This window comes from Fringilla coelebs, assembly GCF_963513975.1.
Source record: "Fringilla coelebs genome assembly, chromosome: Z".
NCBI classification, from domain to species: domain Eukaryota; kingdom Metazoa; phylum Chordata; class Aves; order Passeriformes; family Fringillidae; genus Fringilla; species Fringilla coelebs.
Window position 1 is genome coordinate 68,766,052 of NC_140031.1, and position 19,136 is coordinate 68,785,187.

General features: G+C 37.2%; 1 protein-coding gene across 3 annotated transcripts in view; it reads right to left on the minus strand.

Annotated features, from left to right (window-relative positions):
* Positions 1-19,136, minus strand: part of EFNA5 (ephrin A5) — a 211,603-nt gene that overhangs the window by 37,838 nt on the left and 154,629 nt on the right. For all 3 annotated transcript variants that reach the window (XM_084225222.1, XM_084225223.1, XM_084225221.1), the window contains one exon: positions 1,016-1,308. In XM_084225222.1, coding sequence (XP_084081348.1) covers positions 1,016-1,308 — 293 coding nt within the window. The remainder of the gene's footprint in view (positions 1-1,015; positions 1,309-19,136) is intronic.

Genomic DNA, 19,136 nt, shown 5'->3' on the forward strand with positions numbered 1-19,136 from the left:
TCTCTGGTGAAATGAGGTGGAATGACTGTGTCACAGTAGAAAGGCCAGCTACACATATGAAAGCAATATTTATAGGGCTCTGCAGTCTATGTAAAGATTTCAACTCTGTCTAAAACTAAAAACAGGGGAAAATAAAGCTGGAGCAGTAGAAACTTGTTAGGAGTGAAAGCGACAGGTACAAAAATAAATTGATGAAATAAGATCTTTGTTGGGAGTATTAAACACACGAGATAGTTGACATGACTTGCACAGTGGAGTCAGGGAATCAGTTTGCCTAACCCACAGGGTCTTAACCTCCTGGTGTTTTCACTTGCTTACACCCACATGATGTCTCCTGCATCTTGTCTGGGTGCCTGGAGCAGTCCTGATGCAGAGATCTCCTCACCTGCTTGCCCCCTGCTCCTAGAGCGCTCCTATTGCCATGCTGACAGACACAGCTCACCCATGAAAAAGTTGTGGGGGAAAGGAAGGCAGAAGAAAGAAGCCACTTGGCTAAATATTAGGATTTTTTGGCCTGAGAAATTACAGTTTTAAATACCACCGGGGTACTGACATCAGCAGCATAAGATCACTTAACTACACAGACCTCACTTTCCTTGGGTGATAAATACTACAGAGACAAGAGTATTTCATCAAAGCAGGTAAGAAAATTGAGGTATTCCACATAGAAAGGATTAATTATTTTACCTCATATTTGGGGATAATTTATATCCTCCCTTCTTGCCCCAGCTCAGAATGCTGAAATAAATGTAATGGTGCATTTTGCTTTAAAAGTCAGCCGTGGTTCAGTGAAGAGGCTGCCATGCTATTTCACGAGAGAAAAGAAGCTATGATTTAATGTCATTTTCACTAGCAAGATTCCTAGCTAAAGTATCTGGGGATAGTTTAATCCTGTGTTCACTATAAAGCATTTGTATTGCACACTGTTCGCCCCTCCATATTTTCACTGAGTACAGGTGAAAAACTGTGTTTCTTATACCTGCTGTGTATCAAGGGTAAACGTCTCCATACTCACAGATGTAGAAATACTCCCGGCCTGGCCTGAACTCAAATCCCAGCGAGAAGGGCGTGAAGAGCTGGAACTTTTCCGAGAACTTCAATGGTCCGTTTGGGGAATGCGGCCGATTACACTCCCACCTCTTGAACCCTTTGGAAGTGTGATCACAGGAGCTGTAGCCATCAAAGTTCACCATGTACAGAACATAACGTTCGGTCTTATCTTCTGGCACCGAGTCTTCATAGTGAGGGCAGAACACATCCAGGTAGTCATTGATGCAGACATCAATGTGGTAGTCGCCTCGCTGGAATCTGAAATCACAGCAAGAGTTCAAACATAAGCACAGTTATCTCCAGATGACCTTGATGCACGGTGACATTCTCATATGAAAGGGCATCATTAATGGCACTCCATTTCACCCCAGCCATGCACATTCACTCTCAAAAATGACCCTTACAATTCACCAGAGCTATCAGAGACTTATTATGCTTATATATGATCATACAACCTTTTGGATAAAGGTTTTGCTGTATTTTTTACAAAATAAGTCTGTTGCTATTACCCACCCAGTTACAGACTATCTTTCTATGGTTTATTGAAAAATAAACAAAAAAAGTGTCTGTCTTATTTGACTGAGTTTTTTTTTTAATTGAAGAAAGTAAAAAAAAAGCATAAAAAAAGCCAAAACTGTATCAGCCTTCCCAAATCAGTGTCTAAATAAACATCTGCATATGCATGCAAATGAAAACTCCAAGCATATCCTTTTCTCTGCATCACTCAGTAATCACCCCTGAACTGAAAGCTGATTTGACTGCGAGTACTTATAGTTACTACAAGAATACAAACAGGTTACTATTTAGTTGTAATATGCAACAGCTCATCAAGATGCAAAGAAAAGTCTGTATTGTTTTTAAAGAGGTTTGAAAAGCAGTGCTTCTCCTTTGCCAAAAGTACACATTGAAGATGTTGCTCTGTTCAGATAAAAGGATTCTGGGATACAAATTATCAGCACTCAGCCTAATGTGACAGATCTGAAAGAGTGCCAGCTGAGAAACGCAGTGCAAGGCACCAGCCCAGATGCATTTTATTAGTGCTGTTATTATTACTGACAACTCCTTAGAGATGTGGGATTCTTGTTTGTTGGGGGTGGGGGAGGATTTCCTTGTTTCTCCCCTGCATGTTTCACTTCTGTTACTTTTCTAATGCCTGCTATAGTGTCTGGAAATATAGGGACAAATTCCCTGCCTCCGTGGGAGCTTATACCATGATAGATTTAACGATTCCATAAACCAGATCTGTGCGTTCATTAAACTCCCTGGGGCAGCTAAAGAAACCAACCACTGACCTACTCCACTTCAGGCTGACTGGGCTACTTGTAGCTTCCCTCTTTCACAGCTGCAGTTGTCAAGTGTACCACAGAGCAATAAAAAGGCCATGACAGATTTAACTATAATACTTCTTTTTAGCTGAGGGGCATATTTTAAACACCTGATGGGCTTGAAATCTGCCATCTGGATCCTTCTATCTAATTTCAGAGAAAAAGCAATGATTTGCTGGCCCTCCAAGGATAAATTCAGAGCAAACTACACCTTTTCATATCCTTACAATAATTTAACTTCAATAAAATTGCTTTTTAAAGGGGAAAAACTGAATACGCATCAAAGCATGATAGATCTGTATAATTTCAGCCAGTGCACACCATCACAGTTCCACTCTATAACATGGAAAAACCTTTTTGGACCACAGTTCTTCCAGGAGAATTTACATTTATCAAAATTGTTGGTCAAGATACATATTTTTGTACTCCAGTGTTTCCAAAATCTGTAACCTGAACAGATAATGTCTTAACACTTTTGCAAAAATGTATTGTCTTCAAACTGACCTCTGTTCTCTGAATCAGTTAACAGTTTCTTACAGGCAATGAAAAGAGTGTAAGATGCAAATAGAAAAGACGCATTCAGGCAAGAATATCTGTATTTTTTTAAATTACATTTTTAGCAAGTAAAAATTGATACATACTCATAAATAAGTATATTTGTGTGTGGACAGGATTTTTGTTTGTCTGTTTTACCATGTAGGTGATAAACTATTCTGTTTTCTCAAGGTTACCTCTTTTATCAGCCTGTGCCTTCACCATAATGCCCAATTACAGTTCTGTGATACAAACTGTATGCTTCCAGAATTATACTTATGTAATACATTCAAGATCACACTGACCCTCTCTACCATTAGACTTTTACAACACAAATAACCTTATGTGAACTGCTTTTCCACATTATTTTAAAAGTCAATGGAGAGCAATAGGAACTTCTGTTGTTCTGATGTTCCATTCATTCAATGTCTTTAGTACATTGTAATGAGGTGGATCACACTTCCAGAAGCAGCTAATTCTCTCCTTTAACCAAAAGCAGAGTCTGGAGAGACACTTCTCAGACAGTGTCTGTACCATAAATAGCTGAATTTGAAGGGAAGAATCCAACTGCACAACCCATGATAATGAAGATTATAAGAATAAGGAGACATACAACTAAATGTGTGATCACACTTTAATTCCAATTTAGCAATGAAATCAAACTTGCAATCTGCACCAGTGAGACGATGCAGGAAAAGCAAAATCAAACCTCATCTGTCTCCCTTTTGGCAAAGTTTCCCTCTGTATTCTTGCTAAATAAACACAACCACAACGTAACCATCCTCTTTGATCACTGGTATTTTAGTAGATTCCATTTTCTTTCTTTTTTCTTTTGTATGTAAACAGTCGAGTGTCTCCATTCATTCCAGCACACCCCAGACTGAAGTGCTCCCTGCAAAGCCTGTCTGAGGGCGAAGCACACAACCAAGCCCTTTTTATCCCAGTGACTTTTCCTCCTGATGTCACAACAATTTCATTAGTCAGTCATCCACCACAGGTAGGTAGTGTTTACACTTACGAGTGGAAAAAGGGAAGGAGATTGTGAATATTTTAGTTGATCTTAACTGGGCTTTAGCCAATGTTGTTGGCACAGGAGTGAACCTCCTCCAGGGAAAATTCGTACCAAGATATTTTATCAAGCAACTCTGAGTGAAGTCTCTTCACTCCAGGTTATTAACCAACTATGAATCAGAGAGCAGGTATTTATTTCCTGTCTTGCAATATCCTAAAGAAGTCAGTAATCAAAAACTCAGCAGGCGTGTAAAGAGATGTTGAACTAATTTTATGTTTCCAAAGAGACTACATCTCCAACTTTTCTGTTAGAGTGAACTGAGACCATTCCTGTTTCTTGAGCTACAAGCAGCATGGTGTGTTTACCTCCACAAAGAGGAAAGGTAAAGTCTTCTAATCGGAACAGAAAACAAAGGGATGGCCATGAGTAACTCACAAAAAAATTCATCAGCTTAAGTCCTCAAAGCCATTAAAGGAAACACTTCACAAACATACTTCCAAGAATTTAACACCACATTTGAGGGTAAAACACTGAAATTTACACACTTTTACAGGCTGAAAACCTCTTACTTAATAGTATAATGCCAGATATTAGAGTGAAACAAAAATTCCATTTCGAATTAAAGCATTGATCAACATTTACCCATCTATATCTACCGAGGAGTGAAACATCTAAAGGGAAGATGGAGTCCATTAACAGAATTTGCAAATGTGACAGGAACAGCAGATGTCCTGTCCCTTCTTCCAGTCCCATTCCAAACAGAAAACTTGCTATTTTGTTATTGCTATACTTTCTCTTTTCCCAGTTAGGTCTTCGTCCTGTTCTGGCAGGCTCTCACCCAGACTGCAATGCCTTTTGGAACCATGTGGTTAACAGGAACTTTAACATAGGAAGAAAGCAGCTGTGTCTCAATTTTGCATGACAGAACACGGTGTTGTGATAGAAACCAACCAAAAGGCTTCTCTCCAAAAATCTGACAGAATCTACACACCTTTTGCAAATAATGTCATTTGTCTCCATGCACTCCAGCTTACACACAGCAAAACACTGCTATTCTTCAAACATAATTAACCTTTGGTTTTTGTCAGGTGGCATTCAAACAGTGTCTGGGGAAGTTGCCTACTACAAAGCCAACTATTAGGCAGTAGTGTTATAAAAGCCATTTTGAAGAGAGAGACAGATAGTTAAGTAGTTTCTACACCTAAATATTTCCATAACCGACAAACATCATCCTCCTACACAAAACTTGAACACTGCTTCCAGCAGAGCCTGTCAGAGGAATATTTCTGTGCTAAAGTGCCGCTGATGAAATATCCAGGTATTCAGGATGCAGAGAGAAAACTTCATGGTTATGTTAACCACAGAAAAACAAGACTAACAAAACATTTTGTAACTAATTAGTGCCGCCTGTATTCTGTTTATCCTTTACATGGTCTGTGTGCATGCTTCTCTGCATTATTTTAAGTTCTGAAGCCTAAGTGACTCATCCTGAACTGAATACCTTTGCTGGTCACTGAGAAAAGTTACAATTTATTTAAAACACAATAACAGTTTTGTTTGTTTTCTCTCTTTCTTCCTTTCTTTCTTGGAATAAACACTACAAAAATCTAGTTTAAGAACAGCACAAATAACACTAATTGTTCATCTAGATAGATAAAAAATTTCAATAGCTCTGCTTGTTACTTCCGCTACAAATCCTATTAGTTATATCCTACTGCCCTTCCTGTAAAATTGACACACCAGATGCTCTACTTCAAGATAAGTGTACTGGAAAATTTGCCTTTTACTGTGTCAACCTTTCTTTATTTGGAATCTGTTCTGTCAAATGTATGAAGCAAGGCTTCACTGTGAACCAGAAAAGACTCCAAATAACTGCTCTGACAATAAATTATGAAATTCTGATCTTCAGTCAGGTATTGGAAGCTATCAGATGCAAATGATCCCTATTCTGACACCTAGAGCCTTTAAAGCCTGTTAACACAAACGTGCAGAGGACACTGTCACCTTTTTCCCAAATGATAACCTGAAATGTAAAACAACATCAACAAAATTCACCCAACTGATTTATTCTTGGGGTAAATACAACAGCACAGCAAAACATTACTTGTTCTATTTCTTAAACAAAAAAAATTTCTGTGAGCAGCACACACATACCCCTGTGAATGCTAGTCACTTAACTCCTCTTTTTTTACTTTCATGGAGGTTAAGCTGCTTTTTAATTAAATTTAATGGAGACAGTGAGGTTTCAGAGAGAAGGCCATTCCTACAAATACCATGAAAAAAGCAAGCCAGGTGAGAAGATTCCATAGGTGTCCAAACAAACCTGAATATCCAGTAGGTTAAATGTTATTAAACAAAAACATGTCTTACAAATGCTCTAGGCACCAGAAAAATTTGAATTGGAAAAATATAGAAACAGATTGAAAATTTTTTGTCAACTGGCCATGAGACTATTTGCTTAAATCTTTATTAACAGAGAGATGAGTATTGGTAGTTACTTGCACAGACAATACCAAAAGCCAAACATTTTCTGACAAATGTTAACATCATTTAAAAGGACAACATTTTAGTTGCTCTCAGAATGTCTTGATTCACCATTCCATGGCACTGAGCTTGCCCATAGCTTTTGTCTGTGTTTAGATGGAAAATGTAGTGCATTAGGAGTATTCCAAGCTCTACTCACATGCTGTGACTGGAACACAGCAGCATAACTTATGCCTTGTTATTCTTTTACACTCTTCAAGCCCCCTCATTTCAACCAACTTAACAGCTTTAAGTGTGATGGGGGAAATCTTGTGGTTGTTAATTATCTGAGGGGTTGTGGGATTACATGTACCATTTTACTGCAGATAATTTTAAAGATGCTATTTCTGAGCTGTGGAAAAATAACCTCTTTAATGCTTTTCTGCTCTTTTTACAGGCTTTTGTCACAACATTTCATAAACTCTGTTCCCATAGCTCTGCTGACATCAACAATGATTCTGCTGCACAAACAAGGAAGCAATCAAAGAGCTATTTTAATTTTAGCTCTATTGAAACCAAAAGAAAATTCAACATTTTCCAGATGCTAAGAGAAATGTTTGCTAACAGTAGCAAGCAATTGACATTTTAGATCTCTAGCAGGATATTGCTACCCTGAGCAAGCAAACAAAAAAAACCCCTCTAATATAAAGAAGCAGTCCGTGACCTTTCAGTCCTCAGGTTACAGTTTCACAAGTTAAAACAAGTTCAAGACACCATGAAGAAACACCATGTAGGACACAAAATCAAGGCTGCTGTTCAATAAAACAGTATTCAAAATTATTCCTAGAAAAGACTGCAAGCTAAATACACAATGCAGAAAGAAACTTATTCTCTTGTCATTAAGTCCTCTATTCAATTAGCATTTATTGGAGTAATTAAATACTGGGAAAGGATGCCAGGCTAATTGTTAGATTATGATAATTACACAGCTTTGCTGTGCTACAGCTGATCAAAATAAGATGTGGTCACATGAACTCGGCTAAAGCTTCTCTGCAATCATCAGGCTTCCATGGGAAATTTATTACTATAATAAGGCCACTTATTAGTAGTTCATTATCAATCAGGCAGAGAAACTTATTATTTGTACCCTTCCTTCTACTCTCCCACCCACTCTGCCGGAACAAGCCTCCCAAAAGGTTGTGCCCTGGTCTCTGCCTTGGTCTGGCTCCCTTCCATCATAATTACACAGCTGAGGAGAATCAGGCTCCTGCACTTGAAAGAGTTCATCAGACTTCAGATCATTGTTTCACAGCTGCAAGCATCTATCACATTTCTTGAAAGAGGCAGGTGATCTCCCTGCTTTTCACTCCACGGGCGTCTGTGGGAGATCAGCCTTCCCCTTTTAATCTCGTTATGTTCCTCCCATCTGGGAGATTTTTCATATTACTTGGGTGGGTCCAAAAGCAAAAATCAGAAAGAAAGGAGCTGCATTAAGATGGGCTTCACGAGAAAAAGCATCAGGTTTATGTGGCTTGTCCCCCCTGCAGAATCTCCTGCCTTTACCCCTTCTTACCAGCCAACAGTACAAGAGAGACATTGTGCCTTCCTGATGTAAGGCTAGGGTTTTTTTGTTAAAGAACACAGTTCCCATCAGCTACCATTGTACCTGGCACTTCATGCTGCCTACTTAATAGAGAAAAACAAGTGATTTACTATAGGGACTAGAACATGGGAAAAAACATAAATCTGTTTGACCTAGCGTTCAGGTTTTTAAAGAAAATATCTTGTTAAGCACTAATTCAGAAGAGTCACAGAATGTTCAGAACTAAAGAAATACAACAAAAAAATTACTAAATTCGTGAAAATTATTTTTATTCTGCGCTGATTAAAAAACTAGACCTTTTGAAATGACAGAAGCACCTACTTCTACATCAACAATTGATCTGGAAACTTCCTAGATAAGCCAGGCTTAAAGCACTGGTCAAATAAAAAAAAAAGCTTCACTTTCTTGAACTTCATTTTTCACATACTGTTGAAGTATCTGTAAACCACTTACCAACCGCTTACCACATGACCTCTTACAAACTTTTAATTCTCTTAATTTCCAGAACCAAGAAATCCCCTCAAAACCAGTATGATAAAAGTCTTTATGCTTCTGGATTAAAAAAAAAAAAAACCTATTATTTTTTTCTATTTAATAAGGCCTGATTGTTGACAACTTCTTTAAGTGCCTTGGCTGAAACACATTGTTTGCAAAACAAAGAAAACCTGCATCCAGGAGTCTTCTATTAGAATCATGGCAAAAAAAAGACTGCAAAACACAGGAGGAAAGGAGTACGTTTTACTGAGAAAGTGAAATGTCCTATTTAAAATGTAAAAGTTCTTTGAAATACGTATCTTGTGTTAATTCCATTAACCTGAAAGACCTGAAATACCTTTTTTTCTGGTTTTATTGATTAACAAAAATTTCAGTTGCATCATAATGGTTAACATTGACAATTAGTTTAAAGTAGAGACACATATTTTATTTATTTTCATGATTTACCGGCTCTTTAAGAAATAAAATCTACAGAAACATGTTTACTCCACTTATGGTTAATAATGTCCCCTTACACTCATAACTGTGTTTGCAGAGTTGGGTCCTGTATTGACTTTTTATAGCTAGCACTGCAGAAAGATATATGTTCAATGATAATGCAAACATTAAAAAATAGAAACTAATTGCTCTTCCATGAGTAGGTATGAGGAAGCGAATTAACAAATCAACCTGTATTTCCCACCTACAAATCTCAGTACTCCAGAGACTCTCAAGTACTGCAGCAGCCTCACCCACTCCACACCATTCCGCATCTCCTAATCGAAGAGCTGGACATTCTTCATGCAGTTTATTAAAACTGTTTCCTCAGACTCTGCTGCTGTAAAATTCCATCAAAGCTGGCACACATCACCTGGTCGCCATGAATTTCTCTTTTGCTGCAGCTTGTGAAGAACTCATTGCATCTGGGGGGCAACAACAGTCACGTTGTTCATGATAAGGGTTATAATGGGGTGCAGCATGTCACAGCACTGTTCTCAGGGAGGTCAAACTCTCATTTCCCAGCTGTCCCAAGTCTGATAGCTTTAAACCCCCTGCGTACAGTCTCTACCTGACTATTTATTTTCCGTTGCTGTGGGCATTTAACTTGCAAAGATGGATGAAGAGAGAAGGGAGGCAAAGGTAAAAGAGCTACTGTTCTGTCAAAGGCATCACTCAGATGTACAAGACAAACTTCAGTGCTGAAGCTTAGTAACACTGGCTGCAAGGTGCCACACCCAACAAGATATTAAAAGCAGCCCAAGATTTTTGTTTAGAGCCTCTAACCACACTTTATCCAATCCAAAATACCTGGCTTAAAGCCAGTCTCCTTGTTAAATTGATTTATGGACACAAGCTCATTACTTGTGCTCACATTAGTACTACTCTGGAGTTCACCAGCAACATTTATCCCACTTTATCGGAGGTAGAATGAGGAGATCTGGTAATTACTGCTCACATATTTTTAAATGTGGTCATCAATATCCTGAGCACATGACTCTGCATTTGTCTGCTTTAAGCACTAACAACATACAAGACGTCAGCTTCATCTTTTATTTCATGATTTTACTTGAAAATACAGAACCTATCTCAGCCACCCCCCTTGCCTATACCAGAAACGTCGTGCCTTGCTGATTCATTTGTTTACATACCTTTCTTAAAAAAGCAAACAAGCTTTATCTGAGCTCTGCTGTGCTGACACATACTCTACTATCAGTCACATTTGGGAGAAAATAACATTTTAAGAGTTTAAATTCTTTAAAAAAAAAAAGAAAGGAAAAACCCCACAGATAGAAATACTACCAAAATGTCTGAACTGGACTCTAGCAACATGTGTTGACCATGTGTCTAACCCAGAAGACAGAGTCTATCAGCCTTGATGGAATGTGATTCTGTGAGTGGTATTTGCTAACCCTGCCTGAGGCATGTGCTGACATCTGTTAATGGATATGGAGAACAGTGCCCTATCTGCAGAAAGGTCTTGCTTCTCACACTCACAAAATGAAAGAAAGGAACATTTGCCCAACAAGCATGTTGACCTGCACACTGAATTATTGAGATAAACGGCAGTCAGCTTCCACAACGACTGCAAGTACTGCAAGTCAGCTTCACAAATTTTCTTTCTCACTAATATATAAAATGCAGAGTCATTGTTAACTTTTATACACTGAAATCTCCATCTCTTTCATACTGCCAGGGGAAAAAAAAACCTGCAGCAATTTCTGCCAGTCCATATATATGGGCAGCATTTGAGAAGAAACATACGTTTTGATAAAAATGCTTGTCTATTGCACATACCCACACTTTCTGTAGTACAGAAATGCTTTTGTAGTACAGAAATGCTCTGACATTAAGTTATAGCTATTTATATTAATCTCACAATCTGTAAACAAAATTAATTTTAAAATATTTTGTGAGCAAATTAGAATTTGGTGACTCAGACACCCTAATAACTTGCAACTTGTAAAATCTACTATTTAATTTCCCAATATGCAAGAGTGTAAAATGAAACTAACCCTTGAGATGTTTCACAGTATTTTTATATTTAATAAACTGTGTATATTTTAACAAGCTCTGGTCATAATCCCCACCCTTCAGCTAAAGTGAATGAATCCAGACATAATATAAAATAGCATGAGCGAAATATAGAGGAGAAAAAAGCCCCTGAAACATCACAGACCTCCACAAACAGACCCAGGAACACATGATATTTTAGTATGAAACCACAGCTTGCTATTAACATGAATAAACTATACAATCAAATACATTAACAAAAGTAATTTGAAGTTATTGACATAAAACCCAAGTTAGAATAGCTAATGAGTACACAAAATTATTAGCAAACAATTTGCTATCCAGAAAGTGGGCTTCAATCAATGAACTTTTCTTTTGCTGTATAATTGTCTTGTGCCTATTTAAGAGACCCATAGGGAAAGTATATTCTTTCCTGACATGGAAACAGCATTTTAGAGGAAGTTCTATAGAGAAATATAGTAATTTAACCTTGTTCCTTTTACCCTTCCATATTAGTCTCTCTTATGCTGAGCAAACTAGCAAAGGAACAACTGGAGTTTCAAATTACAGACTGCAGGATAACCAAGTAGCACAACTATTATTAATGGTAGAACTTTTTTCTTTTCCTTCTTATGATTTCTCCTAAAGACAGCATATGGACTATTGAATTTTCCATCAGGCTTACTCTTGATACATACTGTCTCTGAATAAAAGGACTTAAAACAATTTTTCACCAAGAGATATTTATCTTTGTACATCATATGGACAAGATAGGTCCTGATCTAAATCAGTTTCTCTGTTTACAAATATGATCTGAAAAGCTTTGCACCATACAACCTGATCTTTAAAAACACCCAAGAAATTGAAAAGATTATGATCTGATGTGCAACAATTTTTTTTTTAACTGAATAAGACTGACAAACCATGGAATTCAATGCAGACTATATTATTCCTCCCATCCCTTTTCAAATTATGAAGCTCCCATGGTTCCTATTATGGAGTTTTGGGATTCTTATTCCTTCAAGAGTGACAGAAACAGTATTTCAATATGTATAAGTAAAGATTGAATTGGTAAAATGTGCAAAACCTGCTCATTTACTTTTTTATATATGTGTAAATTACTGACATAGGAGAATAAAAAAAATCACTAGTCTCAGATCAATCAGACATTTCAGAGAGGTAAAACTGAAGCTATTTTCTTAATTTCCCTGTTGCATTTTTCTTAAAACTGTTTCCAAATTAATCAAATTAATTCTAATCTTCAACCTGTAGTGAAATCGCCTCATTCACAACTGAATTATGATCTTGTCTGCCTGAAACATTGTAACTATTTTTCAAATCACAGACAGGATTAGGATAAAAAGCAGAGAGTATCACAGAAATATTAAACTGAAGTTTTCTTTTCTGGCACCCCCCTTCTTCATCCTATTTATTATAAAGGCACCAAGAGGCAGGTGTGAAGAAGGGAGTGCACAGGTATGGCAAAACCCACTCCTGTCTACTGGGAAGCCTTTACTTCTTCCTTATGTGTTAGAAATTTGTGCATACAAACTATTGCTTCCTTTCATTCTTTCTCTAAAATACTAGTTCAGCATTAAAGAAACAAAATATACCCTAAAACTCAAGAATCAACTGTTCACAGCTCAGTCTGATAGCTGGGGCATAAACACATAACCTGGTGCTAGATAGCACCAGACAGAATTTAGACCACTTGTGTGGGCAAAATCCCAGCTAGAGCACATCAATGTGAAAAGCCAGAGAGCAATCATGCTGGGTCAGAGAGCCTCACGTCCAGACCAACAAAGCTCTCCCAACACTGGCCAACAGGAGATATCAATTAAATAAGTCATATGTCCTTAGCATAGTCTCACAATAGTCATCTTTTGCATAGTCAGAGTTTGGGCTCTTCATGCCTAACAAGAAGGACGGGGTTGTTTTCATCAGTCGGTCTGAATATCTTGAAGATCAGTAAACTACAGTCAGTGAGTACTTGAGTGGTACAGCTTGGCTGCCAAACAGAAAAGCAACTGCTTCTGTGCATTTCTGGGCCTGGGACAGTTTCTACCAGACATCCAAATACCATACCATAATTCTCAGAGTAATGAAAGTAACCTATAATCTGTAATAGTGCACTGTTGAAGAGCAATTGGTAATCATTACTCAAATGATTAACATTTGAGCATTTTCACCTTCACTACCAGCAACCGTCAGAGGCAAGTTTTTCTCCTCAACCCCTCAAAGATAAGATTCCTTTTTGAAGAGAAATTAACTGATTAGAGAAAATGCAAATCTTGTTTTCCATTATCCCAAACCATCCAGATCACTATTTTAATAAATATAAACAGCTTATGTAAAAGAATATATTAAAATCTCTACTCAAATGCATCTCAGCAGGTCTCAAGGGAGTCTTACGTATTAAAAAAAACTCCTAGACAATGAAGTCATTTTCTACTGTCTGCAATATAGTAAGTAAAGTGCAAAGTAGCTAAAGATTGACTGAAAGTGAATTCAGACCTCAAGATTTGTCCTTTCTTCTTGTTCATTCTGACTCACAACAAAAGAGCAACTGAATAATCCTGTACCACATTTCAAACACATCTTAGATTTTCACATTGTCCAATTTGTCCTGTGCTCTTAAGGATGCACACTTCATAATCCATTTCTTTAGGAAAGAACTTCTCTTTTGTTCAAACTTACTCTCTAAGAGTGCTCTATTTAAGGTTCCTGAGAGGTTATCTACGTCCAAAGATGTGTTACAAGAATGTTTACTGAGAAGCAAACATAACCCTACTTGGTTTCCACCTGCTGTGTCTACCACATGGCAAGAAACATGCGTAGAGGACCCCAATTTCTTCCCTCAAAAAAAATCTTCTAAATTATATCTTCCATGCTCCCAGGAGTCAAAGGCAATTGAAATCTTTGGAGTTCAGCAAACTTGCAAACAACATGCTGCAGATGGTCATAATTTGCTTTTGTTTCCAAACTTTTCCCTTCATAGATTAAGAGAGGAAAAAAAAAATCTTCATTATTTTGTACACTGAAGATGTCAAATTAAATAAAAATCATGATTTTAAATACATTATTAAAAAGTTTCAATTTATTAAGACTCTAACTAAAGTATAATAACGCATCTCTCTGCATTAGCTTTTATATCAAAGAAACAAAGCAGCCTGAACCTTCGAAATCCTGTTAAATAAGGTTAACTGTTCCTTGAACTAAAAAAATAAATAAGCCAACAAAAAAAATTACTGCCTTTTGCTAAACTACTATACTGGTTTTGATGAGTTGTTGAAACAAGTTGTTTAACTGGTTTTTTTGCCATGTCATTTGAGTCATTTTGCCTTTGTTTATAAATGAGTTCTGCTAATTATCAAGCATTCTGAGCTTTTTACTGCATTTTCCCCCTTATTCACATCTTGGCATTTTTTAACTCTGGCATTTGAATGCCCTTAAATATATGCTAAGAGGTCTTTTGTTAGGTTACAGAATGGTCTGAGTAACAACACATTAAAATTTATTCTTCATTTAAATCATGGCTATGACTGATGTAAAAAATACATCCTGACACAGTAACTACAAAGTTCCTAAAAGGTTACAGACGTGACTATTAAGGCCCTCTATTCTAATAAGCTGCACTGTTCAAGAGAGCAATTAAGCTGATGCTTTAGAATTAAGCACACACAAAGCCAAAGGACTTAGGTAAATGGTTAAATACTTTCCTGAAACGAGGCCTAACTGTACAGAAGGCACTCAACTAAGCAGTGTATCTGCATGGACTAAAGATTATTCATTATTGTGCTGATGTCAGAGGAAAACTACCCCAGCCAAAGAAGAATGTGTGAACACAGCATTTTATGATGATAATGAAGAACTTCATACTGAGAATTATATATTACCAATATTATTACAGTAATTCCTCTTATGCCTTTCCATTAATTACTCTATCTCCGGGAAACTGATCTACAGATAACTTAGTGGTCAATACTTGACTCCTAATCCACAGAGGAAAAGGGTTAAAAAGCTTTTACTTTAATGAGTGGGCACCTTTTATAGCACTTTTTTTTTTTTTTTTACTGGGATTAACATTTTAAATATGGTTCTTCAGTCCATTAGAAGGTCATGACATTACCAGCACTATCTCCACACTAAGCAAGATAACAAATGACCTGAGATTTTATCAATACACTATCATTGATCTTTACCACTAATCTGAATATAGGTGGCAGCACATAATTCCTGTGTGTTTAAACATTAAAGCTTAATTCACTTCAGCCATGTAATTTTCTCGCTTTTATATGCTGAGATGATGCCCTTGATTAAATACTCAGACAGCAAAGGACTGAAAACACCACTGGCTCCACGGGCTAGTATCAGCTTGCGCTGTAAAGAAACACAGTCTGTTCAAATGAGTGTGCTGGTGACACATGGAGTATGGAATATCCTCCCTCGTTAATGCACTACAAATGGGTAAATTTGTGTAAAGTCTAATTGAAACCTGTTCTTCCTTTCAAAATCAATTATTTCAAACTTCTCAACCTGAAACATAGAGATCATTTTCCAGAGCAGCACAGCAGAGATGAGTTCTTAATATATTGGGGTTGATTGGCTAAACATTGTTTTCTCAATGCTATAGTCTTAAAGTTAGATTTTACTTTTTTAATCTGATGAACATCGATATTTAAATTCTTCAGAATGTATAAAACTCAAGAGTCTTCATTCCGCTAACACTGAAAAAAACAGTCACTGTTTCCAAAATTTTATTAAGTGTAGCAGTAGCAATTTCACTTAGCTACAAAACAGCCACTTAGTAATCTGAGGTCTCCCATCAACAAGTATAGAAAAAGAATCATTTTGACATGACTAATTACTTTTTAAAATAGATTAAATACGGTGTAAACCTCTCTGACTGTCTCAATGATGAATTCTTATATTCATTAATAATGGAAAGAATCTGTATTTTGAAATTTAAAAAAAAAATCTTAAACCCTTTTTGTTACTCCATACTATTTTTTGTTACAGAAATATGAAGAAATTTACATTATTAGTAACAATTTAGATATCAAATAGACCACTTGGACAGACAAACTCCAACTAAGCAGAACAGCTGATGTTGGGATTACACAGCTGACAGTTTAACCAGAAATACAGAAATACAGGTACACATTCACAACACACACGGTACACCAAAATAATGTCTACAATTTCATGGTACACACTAGGAACTAAAATTTTATTTATTGCCTAGGCTGGTAAGCTTTCTCTTTTGAACAAGAGCTCTTGCCTTCCTGAATCAGAGTAATATAAATAAGCATGAACACAACCTAGCACTTCAATGGAAGAAAAGAGGGTCTTAATGACAACAGGTGGAGCAAAACAGGTATTACTCAAATACTTGTTGATAGGATTCAAGAGTGCTCAAGGCCATCTGATGCTTAGGGCCACAGGAGAAATCAGCAGAGACCTAACCTAGCTAATTGCCTGCCTTGATTGTGATGTTTCTGATTAGAAGAATAATCAGCTCTCAGCAGCCCTTAGGCAAAAATGCCAACTGAGGTCTTTTTTTTCCCTCTCTGATGATGGTGCACTGCAGAATGAAAGCCAGATCACATCATTAAACCACTCTTCCAAATATTAAAGAGTTTTCTATATGAACAAAACCAATAATTCCCGTTGTAATTAGCTTGAACATTCTCCTTCTGTCATGTTGAGACTGTATTTATACAGGATAATAAAATGCTGACTTCCAGTTTTTCTTGGATATGGAGAACCAGTCACACTTTATGACTGAAAAAGAAGAGCTGTATCACTTCAGCAGTCCTGGACCATCAAAAAGATATCTAAGGCTTAATTAAATTATTAAGACTTGGCTCATATGACACAAAAAATAATTTAAATTCTTTTTTACTGTTGTTTTGAGTGATTCTATCTAAATATGTCCATCCATGATAAAACACCTACTTTCCTTTCTTTAACTACATCATCTCTATCATTTTTTTTCCCAGTACATGATTTACATTCCCAGTCATCAGGAAAACTTAAAGACAGATATATTCAAAACAGTTTTTGTACTATATTTTCTCAATACTGCTCTCTTCTGTATTATGGGACTTTTGGTTTCTGACTACAATAATTTTACCCTTCCATTAGCTGTTGCTGTAAAAAAAAGTGAGTATTCATTTGAATGCAAAGTAATATGTATTAACAATTATATTCTCAGGCTAGTAATTTTAAGACACACATTTTGCCACTATTTCTGCACCCTAGTACATTAGCTGATTTAATAAACTCTGAAACAGTTAAGCATATCACACACAAAGAGCTTAAAAGCAAAGGAACAAAGGAGCTCAAAACAGCTTTTTGTAATGATCTAGCTATAACACAGAAGGAAAGCCTCCAGAGCAGCTTTCAATGCTTCAGTTATGCAAGAAGATCTAGGCATCCCTGCACAGAGCTGACTGAAAAAGTGGATCAAAAGCATGTCTGCAAAACAATTATCTACAGTGTGATACCGGCCATTTCATAGGGGAAAGCAAAGCCTGAAACAACTGATCATTCATGTCCTCCCTTTAAGGATGTCCACATTAATAAAATTAAATACCTCATTGATAATAAGTCATAAATGTCTGAATAGCAAAAAAAATTAAAATCAATAGTCACTAAGTACATTTGACACCTGAAGGTAATTACATGTATGGGAATCCTGACAGGAGTGATTTCTCCTCTTCCCATTTTGAGCTATCCATCTTCTGGAACGTTCACTGAAAGAATGTATCAAGCTGTCTATTAAAAGGACGGCCAAAATATGCAATAAACACATCCATATTTTAGCCTCTGACCCTTGAAAGCCAGCACATTTTTTACATTCTTCTAATCAGGATAAACAAGAATCATCTAGCTGGGTGTACTTCTGCCCAGACCTGCTCGCATGGCTCACGGGTCTGGTCCGGGGGGAGATGTGCAGAACCCTCACATTTGCAGCTGTCAAGAGGGCGGCCGGAAATCATTTAACCAAAGAAGGAATGGGTAAATGTGTGAAAGAGCTTACTGCAGGCCTAGTTTATAGATCCTGGATGTGTCAGGAGACCATATGTGTTTGCCAAATAGAAATTTTCTTGAAACGGCAACCGTCCCCAGCTCTCAAAATTCTGTGCAAGCACCAAAAGAGAAAAAAGGGTATTTTTTCCCAACCCAAACTCCTTCCAGCTGTCTTTCCTCAACATCGTAGCTGGGACTCAAAGTATTCTAGAAATAAAGACTTTTTCAGATGGCTCAGTGTGAGCTGCTCATTTCATTAAGACTTCTAATGAACTGTAAAAACATCATTTTGGTCCCATTAACACTAGCATTCCAGCTCCCATAATATATGACAACCCTGACTTACTGAAGCAGAACCTCTGGTCTTGACTCTTCAGTGCATAGGTTTCACCTCCATAATTTTGTTTTGCTAGCAGGATTTTCAGTCCATTTTTAATGCATATATACACACATGCACCTCCTACGCCTTACCTTGGGGTAACAAATATATATTTATATATTTTACTCTAAGTACTCTTTTGATACGAAATCCAGTAAGCCATTCAACAATACTGTAATTAGAACTAATAGATAGTTAAATAAACTTTTGGTTGCATTACTTTTTTCGCTTATTAACCCTGTTGATTCCTGATAGCAGAAGTCAAGGGCATCGCCTGTGCTCCTACAAAACCTGGTCACTGCCAGAATGTGAGCCAGCCCTGCAGAGCCAGACCTTGCTCCTCTGTTTATCCCCTCGATCCCAGTCTCCAGAGAGGTACTAGTGGCCCAGTTATGCAAAACTGTTTGTAGCTCTCTCCTCAGCTCCAAAAATTGGTCTCTGGGCTACAGGATTTCTCCTGCACTCAAAAGAAGAGTGTACTATTAACAGCAACACTACAGACAACAGAAGAGCAAGCTGCTCTCAGAACTGCAATACAGCCCGGCAAGGTTTGCCTGAACAAGTAGAGCATGAAGCTGCACTACTTTCAAGGTTTGTAGCACTCAATGTCTGTTTCAGCTGAAAGACACATCCCAGACCTTTCAGTACCCATTAAGACTGCAGAAAATTTAAACATCCTCTTGGTACAAATAGTAAAAGTCTCAGTGTAAACAAATGTTCCTATGAGCTTAACCAAACCACTGATGACCC